General features: G+C 43.3%; 1 protein-coding gene across 5 annotated transcripts in view; it reads left to right on the top strand.

Annotated features, from left to right (window-relative positions):
* The window catches only part of LOC116943806 (uncharacterized), a 91,709-nt gene that overhangs the window by 46,036 nt on the left and 22,565 nt on the right, over positions 1 to 23,108 (top strand). For all 5 annotated transcript variants that reach the window (XM_032957026.2, XM_032957028.2, XM_032957024.2 and 2 more), the window contains 5 exons: positions 5,470 to 5,591; positions 7,694 to 7,759; positions 9,254 to 9,397; positions 13,554 to 13,664; positions 22,700 to 22,798. In XM_032957026.2, the coding sequence (XP_032812917.2) occupies positions 5,470 to 5,591; positions 7,694 to 7,759; positions 9,254 to 9,397; positions 13,554 to 13,664; positions 22,700 to 22,798 (542 nt within the window). The remainder of the gene's footprint in view (positions 1 to 5,469; positions 5,592 to 7,693; positions 7,760 to 9,253; positions 9,398 to 13,553; positions 13,665 to 22,699; positions 22,799 to 23,108) is intronic.

Raw genomic sequence — 23,108 nt, 5'->3', positions numbered from 1 at the left:
AGACCAATTCCGCGACCACATCAATTCCATACACCCAGCCATCAGATTTACCATGGAGGTTGAAAAAGATGGCAAACTACCCTTTTTGGATGTCTTAATTAAAAGGAGATATGATGGTTCAATGAGCCACTCTGTCTACAGGAAAGCTACCCATACAAATGCTCACTTGAAACCAGATTCCCACCACCATCCATCCCAAAATAACTCCCTCATCAAGACTCTATACCATAGGGCCCAATGCATTTCCGACCAGGAACACATTACCAGTGAACTCAAGCAAGTACACCAGGCTCTCAGGGCTAATGGTTACTCCGACTACACAATCCGCAAAGCCATCACTCCAGTCATGAAGAAGGATCTTCTTGTGGAGCCACTCAAAACCACCACCTTACCCTACATTGCAGGGGTCACTAAAAAGATCTCCAAAATCCTGAATAAACACAAGATCCAGGTCCGATTCAACACAGTACATAAAGTCCGTGATCTAGTTCCATCTGTAAAAGATGCTGTTCCAGACATACAGTACCCGGGCGTTTACAAACTAAAGTGCCTCTGTGGTAGTAGCTACATTGGAGAAACCAAACGACATATCTCGGACCGCATCCGCGAACACAAAGCAGACTTGAAACATGGTAGAACGAACTCCTCTGCCGTGGCAGATCACTGTTATAATTCAGTGGGCTCACATGACATTGACTTCTCCAAGACGGAGGTTCTTTGCAAACCAACCGGCTACCATGAGAGATTCGTTCATGAGGCCATTCACATATACAAGCACAGAGACAATTTCAACCGAGAAGATGGATTATGGCTTAGTAACCATTGGAAAGATGTTTTAAACCATTTCCGTTCTTAATTAACTGGATTTTACGATGACCTTCAGACCGCAGCTCTTTTACAACATGGAGTATAACAGTGCCTCGCAGCTGTCTCTCTCCCCCTCCTCTGTTCTGAGTTATTTCAATGCTAAATTCTCCTAGTTATATTTGTACTAGGTGCCTCTGTGAATGTGTATGCTCTGACTTTAACATAGCTATTTCTGTGACCAGTCACAAGCTAATCACTCAGCTATTTCAATGCTAAATGCTATGCTTATTCCTTTGTCAAGGGGTGCCTCTGTGGATGTGTATGTTTTAACTTTAACATAGCCATTTCTGTGACCAGTCACAAGCTAATCACTCAGCTATTTCAATGCTAAATTCTATGCTAATTCCTTTGTCAAGGCGCTTTGTTTCTTCTCACACAGCTTAAAGGTCGCGATCTGAGCATGGCTGTTTCACTCCAGCGCTGTCCTCCAGACAGTCTCGTCTCTTCACCTGATGAAGGCCGCTTGTGTTGTGGCCGAAACGTCGTGAGAATTTTATTGTGTTATTTTATTTTATCAATTTATTATTTTATTCTCATTCTACGTGACTTTACCGAAAGAACCAAAGAAGATGAATCCTTGCAGTCACGAGAGCTTTAAATCGAAATTTAAGCAGGGTGTTGTGGTCTACTGTATCAAAAGCTTTGGACAGGTCTTGAAAAAGACAAGCACAGTACTGCTTATTATCAAGGCTACTGTAAATTTGATTCAGAGAGTCTAATGCAGCAGATGTGGTGCTGTATTTTTTTCGGAACCCAGATTGTTTTAGATGTAGACCTTCCCTGTGGAAGAGATATGTGGATGACACTTTCATCATTTGGCCACATGGCCTCCCAGCTCTGAACCTTTTCCTACACCACATCAATTCCAGACATCCCGCCATCAAAATTACCACGGAAGTGGAGAAATATGGCAAGCTACCATTCTTAGATGTTCTGTTTGAGATGAGACCTGATGGCTCATTGGGGCATTCTGTCTACAGGAAACCCACCCACACAGATTCCTACTTGAAACTTGATTCCCACCACCACCCAGCCCAAAATAATTCTCTCATCAAAACTTTATACCATAGGGCTCATTGCATTTCGGACCAATACCACCTGACCAGTGAATTAAAACACGTACACCTGGCCCTCAATAGGAATGGATACTCTAACCGTACCATCCGCCAAGCTGTTTCTCCCTCCATACAGAAACAACCACTTGATACTCCGGTCAAAACCATCACACTACCATATATAGCAGGCGTTACTAAAAAGATTTCCAAAATTCTAAACAAACACAAGATCCAGGTCCGGTTCAATACAGTACACAAAATTCGTGAACTGATCCCATCCGTGAAGGATGTCATTCCTGACTTACAGTACCCCGGGGTTTACAAATTGAGTTGTACCTGTGGTGATTGCTATATCGGGGAGACAAAGCGACATGTCTCTGACCGAATTCGCGAGCACAAATCAGATTTGAAACACGGCAGAACTAATTCTTCTGCCGTAGCTGATCACTGTTACAATGCTGTGGGTGATCACGATATAAATTTCTCCGATACCAAGGTTCTTTGCAAACCCACGGGTTTTTATCAGAGATTTGTTCACGAGGCAATTCAGATCTACAAACAAAGACAATTTCAACCGAGAAGATGGTTTCAAATTAAGCAACCATTGGAAAGATGTTCTAAATCGAACCAAACATTAAACTAATTTTCAATGGTACAGTATATTTTTCAAGTAGTGGTACCCCAAACTTTCGCAGCTCTTAAAAATGCCCTTTTCACACCATCAATAGGTAAACTCCTCCTTCCCCCCCCCTCGCGCCAACCGGCATGTGCACCCGCATGTACAGCACCTCTACACCGTTCATCATGCTAAGTCGGCCAATCAAATGCTAATTTTTATGCTAATTCCTTTGTCAAGGCACCTTGTTTCCTCGCACACAGCTTAAAGGTCGCGGTCTGAGCGTAGCTGTGTTTCACTCCAGTGCTGTCCTTGAGACAGCCTGGTCCCTTCACCTGATGAAGGCCGCTTGTGTTGTGGCCGAAACGTCGTGATTTTTGTTGTTTTATTTTTTTACCTACGTGACTTTACCGAATAGAACCAAAGAGTATGGATTCTTGCAGTCATGAAAGCTTTAAATCTAGAATTGAATGTAGTAGATTGTTTGGTGGACAGGAAACTGCTAATTTGGTCGTTCAATAATTTTTCAAAAATTTTCATCAATGGGGACCAAATTGAGATAGGTCGGTGGTTATTGGGATCATCTTTAGGGCCCCTTTATGAAGTGGACGGACATAGGAATGTTTCCATTCTCGAGGAACTGATGCTTCTTTGAATGACGGCGGGCAGGGCGTGTCTTCTTAAAAACTGGCGAGCACTGCGTGGCTCGAGCTTATACCGTGATAACATTGAATAATACATTCTTAAAAGAAAAAAAATCGACGTAAAAAATATAATTGTGACCATGAATCATGATAATCTAATCGTGGGGGGAGTGGGGTGCGGTTTGGCTCAGAGCATATGTCGCTCTCATTGGCTGACCAAATGTAAACAAAGATCAGTTTGACACGTAGGCTTTCGCGACCAATATTTTTTATTGTAAATTTTGGGTTATATCGACACGTGTCAGAACCTGTCACCACCCGACACAGCCAATTAGTAATGTTTGTCACAAACAAAACGTGACAATTATTTACTAGTTGAGCACACCGGTGTTTTGGAGAGTAAACCCACAACATTTACAATTTTAGTACGACATTTCGCTTGTAATTACATCCAGCATCATGGGAGATTTTGCCAGACTTGAGCATAAGCCTCCATGGTACTCCAAGAAACAGCTCAAATCCTGTCCATTGTGGGATATACACGGGGATATTCCAAGGCCCATATTGTTTACAAATGTCTTCAGCGATGTGGCGATACTCTAAATATAACAATACGAGGTTGTTGGGGGGTGCCTGCGTCGCCCCCCAACAACCTAGTATTTATCATAGAAAGATAGATGAAATTGTGCGCTTACCAACGTAATGGAACGTCTGTCCCTGCGACTTGTTGATTGTGATAGCGTATGCGGGGAGAATGGGAAATTGTCATCGTCGCAAAACAAATGGCAAAGTCGTGTCAGTGGGGGCCAAGTCGATTCTGGGAATCAATTCCGAATCGCCTCATTCTCTCTCTCTCAAGCGTTCATCATATTCATCATAGACAAATAGAGAGTTTTTATATATAAATAGCATTTTACATCTGGAAGACTTCATTGAAAACGAAATTTCGTGTGAATTTTCTCTCGTCGTTAAGTACCGTATTTTCCCGCATATAGCCCGCATACGCATATAACCCGCAGACGCCTATACCCCGCAAAAATAGTGTTTTCTGTAAAACTAATTTCAGATAGCCCGCACCTCCATATACCCCGCATGCATTCATATATTTAACGTTGTTACCGCAGCTTAATTCCATCATATTAATACGAAGTTTACATTTGTAATACATTCCACTATCAATTGTTAACATTAAAAACATAACGTGCACAAAGAAAACAAATTAACTGGAAACGAGTGAACTTAAAACGGTAAATGTCCAATAAATAACACATAACTGGTAGATAAGTACAGTTTTAGCACTGGTAGATTGCACACTGCGCAAATAGGAGCACTCCGGTAACTCCATTGCCCCCCCACCTCTCTCTCCCCCCAGCTGCCCCACCCCCCACCTCTATCTCCACCCAGCTCTCCCATCGCCAGTAAACAGTGCTCGCACTTCAAACATTGTCGTTTAATTGTACAAACAATTTATTTAAAACGTGATAACGTGCAATTTTAGTGTGAGTGGTTTATTCAGCAGTGCTTTAGTCAAAGGTAAGTGTTGCATAGTGGATAGTCCTACCATGAAAACATTTAAACGAGTCAACATGTCACACGTGTAAAATATTTTTGGGATAGCCCGTACCTCCATATACCCCGCAGGGTCTTGCTTTGTTTGTAAAAAGTGGTATACCCCGCAGGTTATATGCGGAAAATACGGTAGATGTCCTTTCTGGGGGTTCGGTTCGATGCGGACTTTCACATGTTTGGGATTGCGGGATCGAGATAAGGCGACATAGCACTGGCCAAGCGAGAAGACCGCCGTCTGCAGATCGATTCCAATGTAATCGAACGTCTGTCCCTGCGCCTCCGTCGTTCATGCAGGGGGCGCATAGGTTTGCAGCGCCCCCTGCATGAAAACGACGGTAAGTGCAGCGTTCATCATATTCATCCCAGATAAATGTGGCCGTTTATATGATTAATTGCAAGACATTCCCAAAAATATATTTAGAGTCGATGACAAAACAATGTGCACACAGGCACCCGTAAATGCATGCACACAAATAACGTTACCAGTACGTTGTGTTGCATCGTTAATGAGCCAGATATTTCACTTATTAGTGCCAACTGAGGTGGCTGTAACTGTCTGGCCAACAGAAGTAAATTACGCGACAACCATTTGAAATGAGCAGCTTATCAAATAATTTACTCTTAGCATCACAATACATTGGTATGACCAAAAACGTTGCTGCTACTGGGTGGTACTGATTTCCGCTGTGGTTCTTTGGACTGCTGTGCTGCTTTGCAGAGCGCTTTTTTGAAGACAGCGAGAACCTGGTGGAGAACCTGCTGAACTGGACACGGGACAGTCCCAATATGCTCATGTTTGTGGCGCGCAAGGAAAAGTACGCCATATTTAAAAACCCGCAGGTAAGGCGCAAGCATTAGGTACCACTGGCACACACATGCATTGTGTCCCAAAGAGAGTCGGTGAATCTACACACCTTTATACGCCACTATTGTGCTGGTTCAGTGTGAACATGAATCTTTCCTTTTGAAATATTATATGGCAGAAATATGCTGATGATACACAATTGTACATCGCAGTGAAGTCAAAGTTAGGTATGGAGAGCCTCTGTAACCTCGAAGATCACACGCAAGCGGTGCATGTGTAGTTTGCACGAAACGAAATGCTGCGCTCAGGCAAAAACATTTGTGGGAGGATCAGGTGTGGCGGTCATAGACTCCAGGATTCAGTTTTCTACTCCTCTAAAGAGCCTCGGCACCATACTCTCCCAGAATGTCGTTTGATCACCACGTGCAAAATATAGTTAGGTCCTGCAAATTTCATATCGGGACTTTACAACACGTTCCATCACTATTGAGTCATGACATAGACAACACGGTGGTGTGTAGCGTAGTATCGACAAGGCTCGGTTATTGTCACTACTCTACGGGACGTCTGGCAAAACATTACCAAGCTTGTAGCATGTATAAAAATCTTTGGCACGTGTCGTGATGGTAGTGCTCATCGAGCTGCATTGGCTTCCAGTTGCCGAACAAATACATTATAAGATCGCACTCATTACACACAAAGTGCTTGCCACAAATGAACCACAATACCTTGCTGATCTCGTCAAGGAGCATAAACCATCACGCGAACTCCGATAATGCTCGCAGCAGCTTTTGGATAACCATCGCTTGCTTTCAGATGCACTTCTGCCGCTGTCTGGAACGCTCTTTTTCCGATATTAGGAAGCCACTGGAGCTATGCACTCTTCATTCTACGTTGAAAACTCATTTATTTAGAACTGCTTTTTGTGTGTAGTTTGTTGTCCTTCCCCTGCACCTCCAATGAGCACATTTGGCTGTGTATGGTGCGAAAGAAGTTCACCATTCGTGCATTTACATACATCTGTCTGTGCACACAAAATGTTGTTTTAGTCATTCCATTAGTCACACCGGCCTTCTAGGAAATGCGTAATTTTAGGTGCGTTTCAACACCGAATGCCATGTACTTGATGGGATGTGCACCTAACGTGTTTTCATGCGGTGGGACATATATAGGAAGGAGGTAAATTGTCTGATTATTTATTGTGTTGCTTATCTTCTCGACCGCAATGCTTATTGTTGCTGTGTTTAGTGGTCAATTGGATTTAGTGTAATGGGATCGTCGGGCTTGGCCTCACAGCAAATGGGCCATGCTGGACCCCACACGCACGTCCAACCAACTCTCAAATACCAGCTGAGAGCCGGCTTTGAGGGCAAAATGATATCTCACCTTTGATCCATCCAGAGTGGTATAGGATATATTTATTTTTTGTCAGCAGGGGGCACAGTGACAATACTCATGCCTCACATAAAGAAGGGCATTGATTTAATTTATGAACTCGGACCCTTTCTGTGTGGAGTTTGTATAAACTAAACGATAAAAAGATTTTTTATTTTACCAGTTAGGGCTCGCTAAGCTATGTAGCTCTTTTTCAGAAGCAACCTAGGCCACAATTGATAGCTCAATGAAGTGGCTTATCACGTGGAAATTTATTGCAACCAAATACTCTGAACGTACATTGTTTCAACATTTGAAGGGAAGACCTGAAGAAAAATCCATGCGACCACGGAGAGAACATGCAAACTCCAAATATACAGGCGTTGGGGTCTGAATAGAACCTCTTGCATACCAGGCGAGGGAGTTAACATCTAGCCACTGTGGCGCCCCTGTATATTCAACTCCTGTTCGGCACGGGTTTCCTCTGGGTTCTCTGATTTCTTGTGAGAGTAAAAAAATAATCTATCTGGCATTGGCCAAACATTCCAATGCTTAAAAATGACCAGCAATTACTCCATTGGGATTAAGACTCAGCAGAAACATCGCCCCGTTGTTGCAACGAAAACTTGGCGTGATCCTCCTAAAAAATTGTCTTGAGACTCAATGAGGCTTTACTGGCTAAACACGCAACATAATAGCATATAATGAATAACTGATTTCATGCGAGATTTATGATTTTGATGCTTCGCTGCTCTTTATCTAGAACTACCTTCTGGGTACAAATGAAACGAGTGAGATGGCAGATCGCAATAAGGAGGCTCTGCTGGAGGTAAGGTCATCGGACGTGTGCGTGGGCGGTGACGTGGTCCAGCGGCAGCACGTTCACTTCTCGTTGTGGAGCGTTCGCTGCTTGTTGTAGCGTGTTGAGGGCTTCTTTTCAGAAACTATACAATTGTATACAAGATGAAAGTGGCTGAGATAAAGAGGTATTATTGAAAGTCGCGGTGTAGTTGTAGTGACAGGAGAACAGGTGGGAGGGGTTAAGAAGGGGTAGGGAGAGTGATAGTGGTTGGTCTCGTGATACGGATAGGGATAAGCCTGGTCGAAGTTTGGGGGGAGGGAGTAGCAGTAGCAGGATGATGGACTAGGGGAGAAGAGATGGGGGTTGTTTTAAGGGAGGAGTGGAAGCAGGTGAATGAAGATGATTGTTTCATGTGCAGTGGGAGTTGGTTCTATTGAACGGGAGCGAGAAGGGAGAAGGAGCGAGAGAGCGACACTGGGTGCAGGATAGTGAGGGAGGCACAGAGAGGGACGGTAGAGACGGGGAGCGTAGAGGACAGGATGGGATAGAGTAGTGAGAGATGAGAGGTCGGGCAAGACGATGGAGGGATTTATCGACTAGAGTGAGACATTTAAACGGACAGCAATAGTAGACAGGGAGCCAGCTGAGTTAAGAAAGTAGTAAAGCAGAACGGTGACAATTGTATGGCAGGTTAAACTATAAACTATTTTTATTTTACCAGGTAAGGCTAACTGAGCTGTAATAGTTCTTTTTCAGAAGGGACCTGGCCACAAATGATAGGTCATCGAAGTGGCTTATCACGTGGAAATTTAAAGCAGCCAAATACTCTAAACGCATGTTATCATGGAGGGAAAAACTGGAGGACCCAGAGAAAAATCCACGTGATCACGGGGAGAACATGCAAATGCCAAATATACAGGCGTCGGGGTCTGGATCGAACCCACAACCTCCTGTATACCAGGCGAGGGAGTTAATATCTCGCCACTGTGGCGCCACAGGTTAAAATGATCCTGGCTGAGGAATTTTGTATCTGTTGGAGAGGAGCGAAGAAGCTGTAGTCGGCAAGGAAGCCGAGAAGAAGAGTTGCTGTAGATGTGAGGGAAAGTGAGGGAGTGCATCAGGGGTTTAGCAACAGAGTGAGATGAGGGGAAGTGCAAAAAAATGTGTTGCCATGTGGTTGTCCTGTGGACACTCGTACCCACCATAGGAATATGGAATTTGCACTCTGAGCTCAAGCCTATGAAAAAAGATCAGTGCTACTTCGGTCCTGATTTGAGCAGGAAAACACTGCCTTTTGAATTCAAAGTTAATGTTAAATGCTATCCATATTTTTGATAAGGCTCTCAAAAGCAGTGTAAGTAAAAAAACAATGTGAATGCTGAGGTTCTGAATATTTTGTTCCAATTAGATTTTTTTTCTTACATACCTTCAATTTCAATAATTTCAAAACGTGTTTTGACGTCCCATATTGTGTACGGCATTGCATCGTCACTCTCTCTCTGCGCATGCGTCGCGCTGCAGGAGTGTTTCTGTGGCTCCACTGTGACGGTGCCAGAGCTGGAGGGAGTGCTGTACCTGAAGGAGGATGGCAAGAAATCGTGGAAGAAGCGTTACTTCCTTTTGCGAGCATCTGGCATCTACTACGTACCCAAGGGGAAGACCAAGGTTGGTCAGTCAGGAGTTCGGGCGACATTTGTGTTCCGTTCCCCCCACCCCCAAGCCAGCATGGCCGCCTCACGTTTTACGCACGTGTAGTGTATATAACTGAGGTGCGCACACACCGTTCTTGGAGGCAACGCGTTTATTAACAACTTTACTGTATTGTTTTTTTCGGTAAAGTCACGTAGAAGGGAAACAATAAAATAATAAAAATGTAAAACAATAAAATTATCACGACGTTTCGACTGCAACACAAGCAATTATCATCAGGTGTGAAAACCACAGCAAGAAAATTTGAAAAAGTGGTGGTTTTTTTAACGTTAGCACCACGGAGAGCGATTTGGCAGTTATTCAGATGGACGAGTCCATCTATGTTCGGAAAAGAGGAGGGGGGAGACGAAAATAATGGATGCGGTCTGAAAGCCACCGTAAGCGTGAACAATCAATTAAGACCCGAAATGGTTTATCAAATCCTTCCAATGATTGCTAAGCCAGACTCCATCTTCTCGGTTGAAATTGTCTGTGTTTGTATATGTGGATAGCCTCATGAACGAATCCTTCATGGTAGCCAGATGGCTTGCAAAGAACCTTTCTCTTGGAGAAGTCAATGTCATGTGAGCCTACTGAATTATAAGTGATCTGCCACGGCCGAGGTGTTGGCCCTACCGTGTTTTAGGTCTGCTTTGTGTTCACAAATGCGGTCCGAGACATGTCGTTTGGTTTCTCCAATGTAACTACTACCACAGAGTCAACTTAGTTTGTAGACGCCAGGGTACTGTATGTCCGGAATCACATCTTTTACAGACGGAACCAGATCACGGATTTTATGTACTGTATTGAATCGGACCTGGATCTTGTGTTCCTTAAAGATTTTGGGGATCTTTTTTGTGATCGCCGCAATGTAGGGTAAGGTGATGGTTTTGAAAGGCTCCTCAAGAGGGTCCTTCATGGTTGGAGTGATAGCTTTGCGGATTGTGTATTCGGAGTGACCATTAGCCTTAAGAGCTTGGTGTACGTGCTTGAGTTCACTGGCTATGTGTTCCTGGTCGGATATGCATTGGGCTCTATGGTGCAGTCTTGATGAGGGAATTCTTCTGAGATGGATGGTGGTGGGAATCCGGTTTCAGGTAAGCATCCGAGAAGATGGATTCTGGCTTTGCAATCATTGGAAGGATTTGATAAATAATTTTGTGTCTTAATTGATTGTTCACGCTTACGGTGGCTTTCAGACCGCATCCATTATTTTCGTCTCCCCCCTCCTCTTTTCCGAACATAGATGGACTCGTCCATCTGAATAACTGCCAAATCACTCTCCGTGGTGCTAATGTTAAAAAAACCGGCACTTTTTTCAAATTTTCTTGCTGTGGTTTTCACACCTGATGATGATTGCTGTGTTGCAGTCGAAACGTCATGATAATATTATTGTTTTATATTTTTATTATTTTATTGTTTCCCTTCTACGTGACTTTACCGAAAGAACCAAGAATATGAATCCCTGCAGTCACGGAAGCTTTCAATCAAAACTTTATTGTAGACTGGGTTCTCTTACTAGTTAGGCTGCTCACTATGTGGGTGTCTGTTAGTTAGCTGGATCACCAAAACGAACCGCGAATCCCCCTTACGCTCCCCCCTTATCCCTTGGCCCCGGCCCCGCCCCTTACTGTATCAAGGCCACGTGTCCTTACCCATCCAATTGAGACCCCGCTTCAGGTCACGTGCCCTTGAGTCGTCCAATCGGGCCCACTTCCGGTCATGTGCCCCTAGCTCGCCCAATCGAGCACCGCTTCCGGGTACCTGCCCTTAGGTCGCCCAATCGGGTCCATTTACGGACACGTGCCCTTATATCGTGCTACCTGCGGAGGCATCTGTGTCTCTACACACGTTTAACGTAGCGAGATTTTTGAAATAGCGCATTTGATTAATTTACACTTATTTTTGTTGCGCGTGCACTGTTATGGAAATAATGCGCTCCAGCGCATCGGGCCATGGTGTACGGTGAACACGTTGCGAGCTCATCGTTAGTCAGGCAGCAAAGTTCAGTCACGATGCTGCCTGAGGTGCAGTACGGCAACCACAAAGCACGGGCAGCAGCATCAGTCAGTTTCTCACGCACCATTTTTAAGATCTTATCCCGCATGAATATTGTGTTGCATACTTCACTACATGCTACAAATATTTTTGGTTTACTTAATTCTTATTTTCTTAAAATTGGCTGTTGCTATCTTTAATACATGTATGCTTGTGTTGTAAATATGTTACTGTAACCAATGAAATATGTAGACGTGAGAATGGGGTTCGATAGCATGCTTTCCCTAACTGCAAACCATTTCCTTTTTTTCTTATGGGACATTTCTGTTTAATTTATCCGATTTTGAGTTACGCACCATTTTTCAAGAACACAAGCCCCACGTAAAACGAGAGGTAGCCGTAATATGATTCCTCTAAGAGTTTTGGGTTAGGCAGTGTAATGATTTGACTAAACTACAACTGTAAAGATTTTTTATTTACCAAGTAAGGGCCACTGAGCTATATAGCTGTTTTTTTCAGAAGTGACCTGGCTATCCCAAATGATAGCTCAAAGAAGTGGATTATCACGTAGAAATTTACAACAGCCTAAACACTCTAAATACAGTAAAACCTTGGATTGCGAGCATAATTCGTTCCGGAAACGTGTTTATAATTCAAAGCACTCGTATATTAAAGCGAATTTCCCCATAAGAAATAATGGAAACTCAGATGATTCGTTCCACAACCCAAAAATATTCATGTAAAAATGATTAATACAAAATACCTTTATATATTTTATTATTTATTAATTAAATTTAATCGTGGCTGGTGTGAGGGAGACGAGAGGAGAGGAGGGTTATTGTGTAGGACGACTTTCACTGTCACTAACGGAATCACTGCTATCTGTTGGCTCACTGGAATATTTTTCTTTTTGTGCGACTTTAACAAGGAACCTAGCCAGTGACACTTGCTTTTGCCTCCTTTTGAAGATTTCATGGGGGCCATTGTTGCAGTACAGTTACCAAAGAACAGTCACTACACTTGGACATAAAATAGATAAAAATGCTTTATGCACACACACGTGGTCACAACACTTAGTAAACAGCATACACTCGCACGGATGTTGACTATATGAGTGAGGCACGCCGACTGAGACCGAGCATGGGAGATGATTACCCACAATCCCGCAGCGAGAGAGAGAAGAACCATTGGTTCAGTTGTGATCACGTGATGCTTGGCAGACAAAGCGTATACGTACTACTCGTATTGCAACACCTCGCTCGTTTATCAAGTTAAAATGTTATTTAAAAATTTGCTCGTCTTGCAAAACACTCGCAGATCAAGTTACCCGCAATCCAAGGTTTTACTGCACATGATGTTTATTCAAAAAGTGGAGGAGAAAACCAGAAGACCCGAAGAAAAATCCACGCGATCACGGGGAGAGAGACACAAACTCCAAATATACAGGTGTCAGGGTTTGGGATAGAACCCATGACCTTCTGCATACCAAGTGAGGTAGTTAACATCTCGCCACCATGTTGCCCCACATCTGTGTCTAAAAACCCTCTGCTACCCGACACAGCCAAGGTGTTTAATGCATCATTTATTATAATTTCAGCTTTTACGAGTAAGTTGAAGAACAATTCTCGCAACCAAATGCAGCAGTTGAGTCAGACTGTCTGCTTAAGAGTGCGGCATCAAGCATCATCAGGACAAGATCCAGGAAGTCAGAGTAACAGTCTGGGAAGTTGGAGTATCATACTACCTGGATTGTAGTGTAACGTTAAACGCCACATATCTCATGCTGAATGTGCCTGAGAAGACTTGTTCTTAAACTCAGCAGTGAGTTAAAACAATGATAATTGGCCTTTTAAACGTTGTACACAAGACAATTAGATTTTTTTCAGTTGTGTTGGATGGGAGAGGGTTTAACATGTCACAGATTTGGTCAAGCCATTACGTGGCCTAATCCGAAAATCTATTAAGAATCCTGGAACATTTTGTGTGCAAATGTGTCCATGGAGATTACGCGGATTAAAGCAACTATGACAATCACATTGCTCTCATGGGAATGTAGGCTGCCAAAAGTATTCCAGTTGTGCGATTGATACAGTGATTGGATCTAATAGTTTTTGCATGTGTGTGTGATTTGCAGACATTGCGTGACCTGTCGTGCTTCATTCAGTTTGATCACGTGAGCGTGTACTATGGTCAAGACTTCCGGACTAAATACAAAGCTCCTACGGAATACTGTTTTGCCCTCAAGGTGAGCTCTGCAACATGCTCGTGGTCACCCTTTCCTGATCTGTATTGGCTTCAGCATCACACCCCTTGATTCACTAATGTTGGGAACCTATTATGTATGAGTGGTTAGAGAGATATTTCTTTTTACAATTTATAACTTTAGGCTGACCCTGCAGAATTATTAAAAACAACCTCTGGGCCATACATTTTGTGGCCCACTTACTGGCTCAAGGTTGTAAACAGGAGGTCAGCTCTCCTTCAATGGTAACAACCTTGCTTGATAAGCTGTGTTGTCACATCTATGCCTCTATATAAGTGTAGTGAGTCCAACTAGTTGTAGACGTTATCTTGGGAGCAACACTATTTATCACGCAACTTTAACACAACATTCCACAATCTACACTCGGGGCTCGAATGCCCATCTAACCATGCTACGGCAGAACGAGACACTGTTCGCTATCCCGGCCTCTAACCGCGTGGCTAGAGGGTTCTTCTCCCCGACGTGGATCTTCACACCAGCACACGAAGAACCCTGAGCTCCTCACGGGACCCCCGTTATATCCCCCTGGGCTGGGGCTGGCTCCGCCCTTCACCCCGCCCACCTTCCAGATCTCTCGAGCTCTTTCTCGAAGGCTCCCAAGAGCTCTTTTAGACCACGTGACCGCCCAGCGGCCCATATCCACCCGTGACCCCCCTCCAATATCATCCGGTCACGTGTCAGCAGGTCAACCAGCGTATCATGCCCCAACGTAACCCTAGTTGGCTGACGCTCCCTCTCGCTCTAGCACCGGGAGCCCACACCGCACACTGCTCGTGGTGCCTCCGCGCTGACCAGCGCTCACCCAAGCCCCGCTAGGGCTGGTACTCCGCCCAGTAAGCGGGCTACACATAATGTCAGCACATTATCCGCCGTGGCTTCGTATGCCCGGCACCACACAGTGACAATCAAAGTCACTACATAAGGAACGAAACAGGTGGACTTCACCACAAATCTGGCTGTCGCCTGATGAAGCTTGTTGTAATTACTGGTGAAACGTCGAACTCAGATTGTAGATCTTGTGGCTTGGCTTTCCAACACATCGTTGTGCTGTACTCTTGACGAATTAGCATGTTCTGTTGACGTGACAATTACTAATTGGCTGTGTTGGGTGGTGGCGGGTCTAACGACACATTTATATATTTATGCGATCTAACCCAAAAAACGTGTATTATCTTTTGAGTTTGCATGTTCTCCCTGTGGTCGTGGTGATTTTTCTCCAAGTCCTCCAGTTTTTCCCTCCACATTTATAAACGTGTGTTTAGAGTATTGGCTGCTATAAATTTCCACGTGATAAACCACTCCAGTTGTAGCCAGGTCGCTTCTGAAAAAAGAGCTACACAACTCAGTGGGTCTTACTTGGTAAAACTAAATGAACAAATATAGTAAAAAATATAGAGTACAGTCGCAGCAAATCACTTTGACAGCTGCTCTCAGCATCAGTGCAGTGTCTGAAAGAAAAGAGAAAACTATGGGAACAAAGAGGTTCTGGATTTTTGTTCAAATTCATTTTTTTCTTCCATCCATGCTGAGTACAGCAATCCTTCGCCAACTGCGTTCGGTGGTTAGGTTCCTGAACACCCCCCTTGTTTGGCAAAACCGTGGTTGGAAAGACTAGAGGCTTATTTAAAATAAGGTGTTAGGTTCCGTGGCTGTGGTTAACACTCATTGAGGCCTCGCTATGCATCCTATGCATTCAGAAAACATGAGAAATGTGTACTGTAAAACAAAATATAAACAAAAACGCCTTTAATATTAATAGTGAGCAAAAATATTTTGAATTACCTTTAATATTGAGAGTGAAGTCCGGATAACGATGGCCGTGACGATGATGATGATGACGATATTGGTGATGTTAGGGGAAGAGGGGGGTTGGTTTTATGGATGCATGGGTACTTGAAACCGCGGTTGGAAAACCCATGGTTGGTGAGGAATTTCTGTACATCCTCTAAGAAGCCAGTCACCCAGGAGGAGATAGCTCAGACCAAAGTTAAACTTGACAGACTCCTGAATGAGAAAATCACCACCCTTTGTCTGAAATTCAAATTTGCCATTCAGCAGCTCCTCCAATTCCACAAGAACATTCTTTTCCAGACTGGAATATACAATTTAACCCCTTCCAGCAATGATTAGAGCCACAAAAGAGATTTGGGGAATTTAATTTGGAGCAAGAGAGCATAAAATAAAGCTACGTGCAGAGTGTATCCTTCTGACCCTCTCTGAAATCAAAACCTCAATCCCAACACTTTTTCAGGGAATCGAGGTTTTTGGAACGGCATCAGGATACAAACTATACACTGATAAATCAGAGGCGATGTCCCTCACGCTCGCCAAACCTTCTGCCTTGATCCGCCCCTTCCATTGGAGCCCCCTCGCACATTGACTACTTGGGGCTATCATGAGGTTTCCAAATAAACTTTCAGGCAAACTTTCTCCTCGTATGACAATAAATCAAGGCTTCTCTCCTCGATTGGAATAAGTTTTTTTCCCTTCTGAATTGAGTTTACCTCCTGAAAATGATGGTTCTACCCAATGTTCTTTACCACCTTCTGATGATTCCAACAAGAATTTGCACATTTCTCCATTAATCTGTGGCCACAAACTTGTTAGTATAGATTACCAGACTATATCCTCCGCGAAGTGAAAATGAGGTCTTGCGATCCCAGACTTCTGTAAATATGAACTGGCTAAATAGGAGCACTTATACAAATTTATATTAATTCAGGCAGTCTTTGAGGTACTTGGAAGGAATAGGTAGAGGTATCAGTAGCTCCATGGGGCTTTGCAGGACCAACCATCATCTCCTTACCCCAAGGACACAGTCACTCGCTTTAATCCACTGGTCAGCCAGCTGCACGATGTGGAGAATCGCTCGGATGTTAATGCTGAGTCCGCCTCAAGCATCCAGCCCCACTTGGCCACCTGGGGGAACCTAAGCGTCTGCATAAATAACAAAGGTGGTGTGGACTGCCTCTCCTGGAGCAATGCAAATATTAAAATAATTTGCGTAGCTGCTAATGGGGTCGATACTTTTCAAAACATCGGAACCATGAACGATATTCCTAATTGATATTTTTTCAGACACCTTACATATCAGAAGCGCCATCAACAATACACGGAACAAAGACTTAACTACTAAACCCCGAATTGATAACCTGGCTTTGGAGCGGTAGAACTACGTATACAATTGCAGAATCTCACAATATCCCACCATAATATAACAGGCCAATCTGTTCTCTCTTTATGTCAATGACTTGGGCACTGACCTGGATCATTCCAGGGTAAATCTTTTTGCAGATGACACGATACTGATTACTGCTGGCCGCTCTCCAGATGACGTGATTGCTAAGCTACAAGGTGATTTCAACAAACTACAACATCAGCTAGTTGAATTTCGATGTAAAGCTTTCATGATTGCAAGGATTCATCTTCTTTGGTTCTTTCGGTAAAGTCACGTAGAATGAGAATAAAATAATAAAATAACAATACAATTCTCACGACGTTTCGGCCACAACGCAAGCGGCCGTCTTCAGGTGAAAGGAACAGACCTGTTGGGACGACAGAGCTTCAATGAACGATGTTAAGATTCGTAGCGACTTTTAAGCTGGTTGGGAGAAGTGAGGCACCTTGACAAAGGGGTTTACATATCAAATAACTGAGGGATTAGCTTGTGACTGGTCACAGAAATGGCTATGTTCAAGTCAAAACCTACACATCCACAGAGGCAACTAGTAATTTAGCATTGAAATAGCTAAGGGATTAGCTTGTGCAAATTGCTGAGGGATTAGCTTGTGACTGGTCACAGAAATTGCTATGTTAAAGTCAAAACCTACACATCCACAGAGGCAACTAGTAATTTAGCATTGAAATAGCTAAGGGATTAGCTTGTGACTGGTCACAGAAATAGATGTTAAAGTCAAAGCCTACACATCCACAGAGGCACCTCATACATGGACGCCAAAGGGGGCTGCAACAACTCAACTGTCATACAGTAAACCGATGTGAAAAACCTAATTCTAAATTACATCAATATAATAAATGTACTTTATATTCTTCAATAAGCTAAGCTATTAACATTAACTGGGTATACACTACACTATATAATGAATACCATATAGTAAACCAATAAAAACTAAAATATAAACTACCTCAATGTTATATCACAAAGTTATATGGTGAAAAAACGGGTGGATTCTTACCTTCCACTTCAGCACCACGGACAGCTACGAGCCCCGTTCAGACGGATGAGTCCATCCATGGTCGGAGCGGAGGAGGAAGGAGGGGAGAAACAGCTGCAAGGCGCTGTTATGCTTAATGTTATAAACCATACCATTAACCGTGGTGTGAGAGGTATTAAGAGTCAGTGCCAGCGAAAGAGCTGCGGTCTGAAGGTCCTCGTAAAATACAATTAATTAAGAACCGAAATGGTTTAAAACATCTTTCCAATGGTTACTAAGCCAGAATCCATCTTCTCGGTTGAAATTGTCTCTGTGTTTGTATATGTGGATGGCCTCATGAACGAATCTCTCATGGTAGCCGGTTGGTTTGCAAAGAACCTCTGTCTTGGAGAAGTCAATGTCATGTGAGCCCACTGAATTATAACAGTGATCTGCCACGGCAGAGGAGTTCGTTCTGCCGTGTTTCAAGTCTGCTTTATGTTCGCGGATGTGGTCCAAGATGTGTCGTTTGGTTTCTCCAATGTAGCTACTACCACAGAGGCACTTTAGTTTATGAATGCCCGGGTACTGTATGTCTGGAACAGCATCTTTTACAGATGGAACCAGATCACGGATTTTATGTACATCCAAAAAGGGTAGTTTGCCATCTTTTTCGACCTCCATCTGATGGCTGGGTGTATGGAATTGATGTGGTCGCGGAATTGGTCTAGAGCAGGCTGACCATGTGGCCAGATGACAAAAGTGTCATCCACGTACCTCTTCTATAAGGTCGGCCGTAGAGTGGCAGTCTGGATGGCGTCAGTTTCGAATTTTTCCATGAATACGTTGGCTACAACCGGAGATGGGGGGGGGGGGGGGGGGGAGCCCATTGGGGTGCCCTCAGTTTGTTTGTAGAAAGTTCCATTCCAGGTGAAGTATGTGTTGGTTAAGCAATGTCTCACCAGGGGGGGTACATCAGTGTGCAGTCCTTGATGAACCAGGTCTTCAATGATAGCGATGGTGTCAGGTACCGGAACTTTGGTGAACAAAGACACCACATCAAAACTGACACGCAGGTCGTCTGGGGACAGGGAAATGCCTTTGATTGTCGATACTAGGTGAGTGGAATTTAGTACCACAGAGGTAGTTTTTCCAGTGAAAGGTCGTGGTATATCAGCAAGAAAACGTGCCAGTTTATAGGTGGGGGAGTTGATAGTAGAGACGATGGGACGAAGGGGTGTAGCTTCTTTGTCTATCTTTGGGAGGCCATATATTCTTGGTGGTCTGGCAGCAGAGGGTTTCAACGAGAACTGTTTGGTCTGATCAATTAATGCTGTTGAATCAGAGATGATTTTGTTCGTTTTGGTAGCCAGGCTGTTGGTGGGATCTCTTTTTATTTTTGTATAGCTGCCATCGTTGAGTAGTTCTTGAATTTTGTTGTTATATTCTGTTTTGTCCATGATGACAGTGGCATTGCCCTTGTCGGCTGAGAGGACGACAATATCATCTCTCTTTTTTAATTGAGATAATTCAAAGCGTTCATCTTTGCTGATGTTGCTAGGTTGCATCTTAGCGTTTTTGAGGGTTTCAGCGATTTCTGATCTTGCTACATCTGCAGAGATGTAACTAAAGCCCTTGAGTGCAACGTCGACATGGGCAATGAAATAATTAACTGGTATGTGTCTCGGTGTGACAGCAAAGTTTAGACCTTTAGCTAAAACGGATTTCAGGCCATCAGAAATGGAACTGTTACTGCGATTAATTACGACTTTGTTGACGTCTATCTTTTCGGTGTGTGGATCTAATTTTTTGTTGGAGAGGTGATTGAATTTGGAAATCAAATTGTCCCTACATTTAGTCGACATAGTGGCAGCCGAAGAGGTAGACATATTGTCTACATGTTCCCAATCCGATGTAGACACTTAACATTTACAGCAACAATGCTAAATTACTAGTTGCCTCTGTGGATGTGTAGGTTTTGACTTTAACATAGCCATTTCCGTGACCAGTCACAAGCTAATCCCTCAGCTATTTGATATGCAAAACCCCCTTTTGTCAAGGGCCTCACTTCTCCCAACCAGCTTAAAGTCGCTACGAATCTTAACAGCGTTCATTGAAGCTCTGTGGATGTGTAGGCCTTTAACATCTATTTCTGTGACCAGTCACAAGCTAACCCTTAGCTATTTCAATGCTAAATTACTAGTTGCCTCTGTGGATGTGTAGGTTTTGACTTTAACATAGCCATTTCTGTGACCAGTCACAAGCTTAATCCCTCAGCTATTTGATATGTAAACCCCTTTGTCAAGGTGCCTCACTTCTCCCAATCAGCTTAAAAGTCGCTACGAAACTTAACATCGTTCATTGAAGCTCTGTCGTCCTGACAGGTCTGTTCCTTTCACCTGAAGACGGCCGCTTGCGTTGTGGCCGAAACGTCGTGAGAATTTTATCGTGTTATTTTATTATTTTATTCTCATTCTACGTGACTTTACTGAAAGGACCAAAGAAGATCAGCTAGTTGCTCTTAAACTGTCCTGAATACCTCCAAAACCAAGGTGCTATACTTCTCACCAGGACTAAAGCAGGAAGTTATTTTTCCCCAATTACACTCCTTAAATAATTATCAAATAGAGCAAGTCAAGATCTATAAGTATATTGGGGTCATCTTGGATTCAAAACTAAATTTTGAAGATTACATTGATTATATTGGTAAAAAGACAAAAATAAAAATTGGTTTTCTGTATCGACACAGGCACTGCTTCCCCCCAATGTTCCGTTTGGAATTGATAAAAGCTACCATACTGCCTCTACTTGACTACTGTGACATTGTGTATAAATCAGCCCCAAGTAATGTACTGAAGAAGCATGATTCCATCTATCACTCGGCCTTAAGATTTGCATTGAACTGCCCATATAGGACTCACCACTATGATCTCTACATTGGGTCAAACTTAACATCTCTTAATGCTCGACGGCTTGTGCACCAGATCTTATTTATTCATGATGTACTTACAAAAAATCCGCAGACTACCTGCTGGATCTCCTCTCTGTTTCAAAGAACAAATTTGACCTCAGGTCTTTGCTCATTTACCAGCTTTACATTCCCTATTGCTTTACAAAAACTGGAGGAAGGGCCTTTGCTATTGATGCCCTCAGGGTCTGGAATGCTATTGCCAATAAACTGCAACTTGAATCGCGACCAATGAGATCTTCTCTCAAAACTGCTCTAGAGGAGTTGTACACCCCTAGCTGCCACTGCTATTCATTGGCGTAAAATAAAATAAAATGTTTTCGCTCCAGATGACGCAGAAAAGTATTATCTGTATTTTGATTTAGCGTGCTGATCTTAAAGGTGCATTGAAAAATCTGATACTCCGACTGATGCTTCTTTTGTTGTGGAGTAACTCATGCAGCCAGCTTTGGCTCTAGGAATTGGTGTTACATGTTGTTTATGTAGTTTATTGTAAAAAAACGGTCACAGTCCCTATGATCACTGTTATGTTGCAATTCTGGCTTTATTTTTTGGTGATTTAGAAAACTTTTTTGGTTTGGACATGTTTGTTTTGTTGTAGTACGGAGTTAGACTGATGGCCTTAATCTAAGTTTTCTTGTGGTTGTTGTTGTTTGACTTGCATCCCACTGGGATTTTTTGCACACGGTGCTTTTTTCAGGAATATTTTGCTGTTTTTTTCATGGATTTTCTGTTTGCACAGTCACATAGTCACTTTAAGATGTTTTTCTTGTTCGTGTTTTTGTTTTTTTGTTTGTTGTGGTTGCACCCGATTCAAGAGCCGAATGGCTCACAGGGCTATACCAAAATAAAGAAACTGAAACAATCAAATATAGAACTAAGGCGCTATGGGATGGGATATCTGCTAATCCCATCAGACTTTCAGTCACTACATAATCGTCCCAGATCCTCCCTCCTAGGGACCATCTAATTACAATTTCCGCACGGCACTTGCGGCACCAGCTAGGAGTGGCGCTCATTCTCGAGTGACGTCTCACCAGATGCCGACGAGGCGCGGCCCGAACGTGCGAGCGTGCGCTCTGGTCTTGCCCGGACATCGAAGAGTTTTACACCACTACCATCGAACAATTACGTAACATAAAAAATTACATCACAAACATCACTGTCAATTAGAGGTCTCACTTTTAGCAATCAACCCACGCCAAAGCTTCTCAAAAAGTCAAAATAATACACTCAAAACATTCGATGTAGCAGCAGGTAAAATTATACAGGGCATCCGGGATTCCTTTTTAACCTGTGTCCTTGGTGCGTTGTTTATCGGTTCGCTTCTCAGTACCTCTTGGGGTAACTGTGCTTAAAGGAAACGAGGCAGATTTAAAAAAGACTGTGGGATCCACTCTTGGATAGCCCATGGGCCCAGTGCTATCAGCCGCACATTCCTTATAATCGTTCGTGATTCTCCCTCGGACAGTGCTTGCAGCTCCCTGCTCTCAACCCCCCCTTCTCCTTCCTCACCCCTCATATTTAATACAATAAAATAATATCCAACCCTGCGAAATCCCAATGATGGGCTCCATAAAGAATGCGTACGACTTGTAACTCCGGGCGGTATGTTTATTGTTCGAGTGGGGACCATGTGTTGGTGAACCTGAATAAAGAGAATAACAGCATTATTATTTCTTCCATACCTTGAATTTCATTAATTTTCAAGATATTTTTTTTGTTAAGTTTAGCATTTTTGTTCAATATTCAAATTGAAAGGTAATTCGACACAGTGGAAATGTATTTAGTCATCCAAGCTCAAATAAACCGAGCCCTAAGTAAAACACGTCTAAATAATACAAAACAGCAGCATAGATGGAATGGGAAAATAAGTGTATCGTCTCTGTTCACAGCATCCACAAATTCAGAAAAAGTCTCAGTACATCAAGTACCTTTGCTGTGACGATGCGAGTGGGCTGCAGCAGTGGGTGACTGGCATTCGTGTCGCCAAGGTGGGTCTCCATCGCATCTCCTGCCCCCCACCCCTCAGCATCTCGCTCGTAAATGGAAACACGAACAGTATGCACGATACAAATGTGGCTTTTTAATTCCATGCTCCCTCTGTTTTGCATGGTCAAAAGCACTGACTTGTCGATGCTACTTTGGTGCTCTGTCTGAGCGGCAGGTCCATGGCTGACATCGTCTCCATCCCTCCTCTGTTCTCTGCCCTCTTCATATCCACATATGCTCCCTTCCTTCAGCTCCTCCAACATCCCAACCGTTTCGATCTTTCCCATTCATTTTTCCTTCTATAATGTCCTT

This window comes from Petromyzon marinus, chromosome 19 (genome assembly GCF_048934315.1).
Source record: "Petromyzon marinus isolate PM22_M1 ecotype Great Lakes invasive population chromosome 19, UKy_Petmar_22M1.pri1.0, whole genome shotgun sequence".
NCBI lineage: Eukaryota > Metazoa > Chordata > Hyperoartia > Petromyzontiformes > Petromyzontidae > Petromyzon > Petromyzon marinus.
The sequence above is the reverse complement of the archived record's forward strand: the minus strand, read 5'-3'. Positions and strand labels throughout refer to the sequence as shown.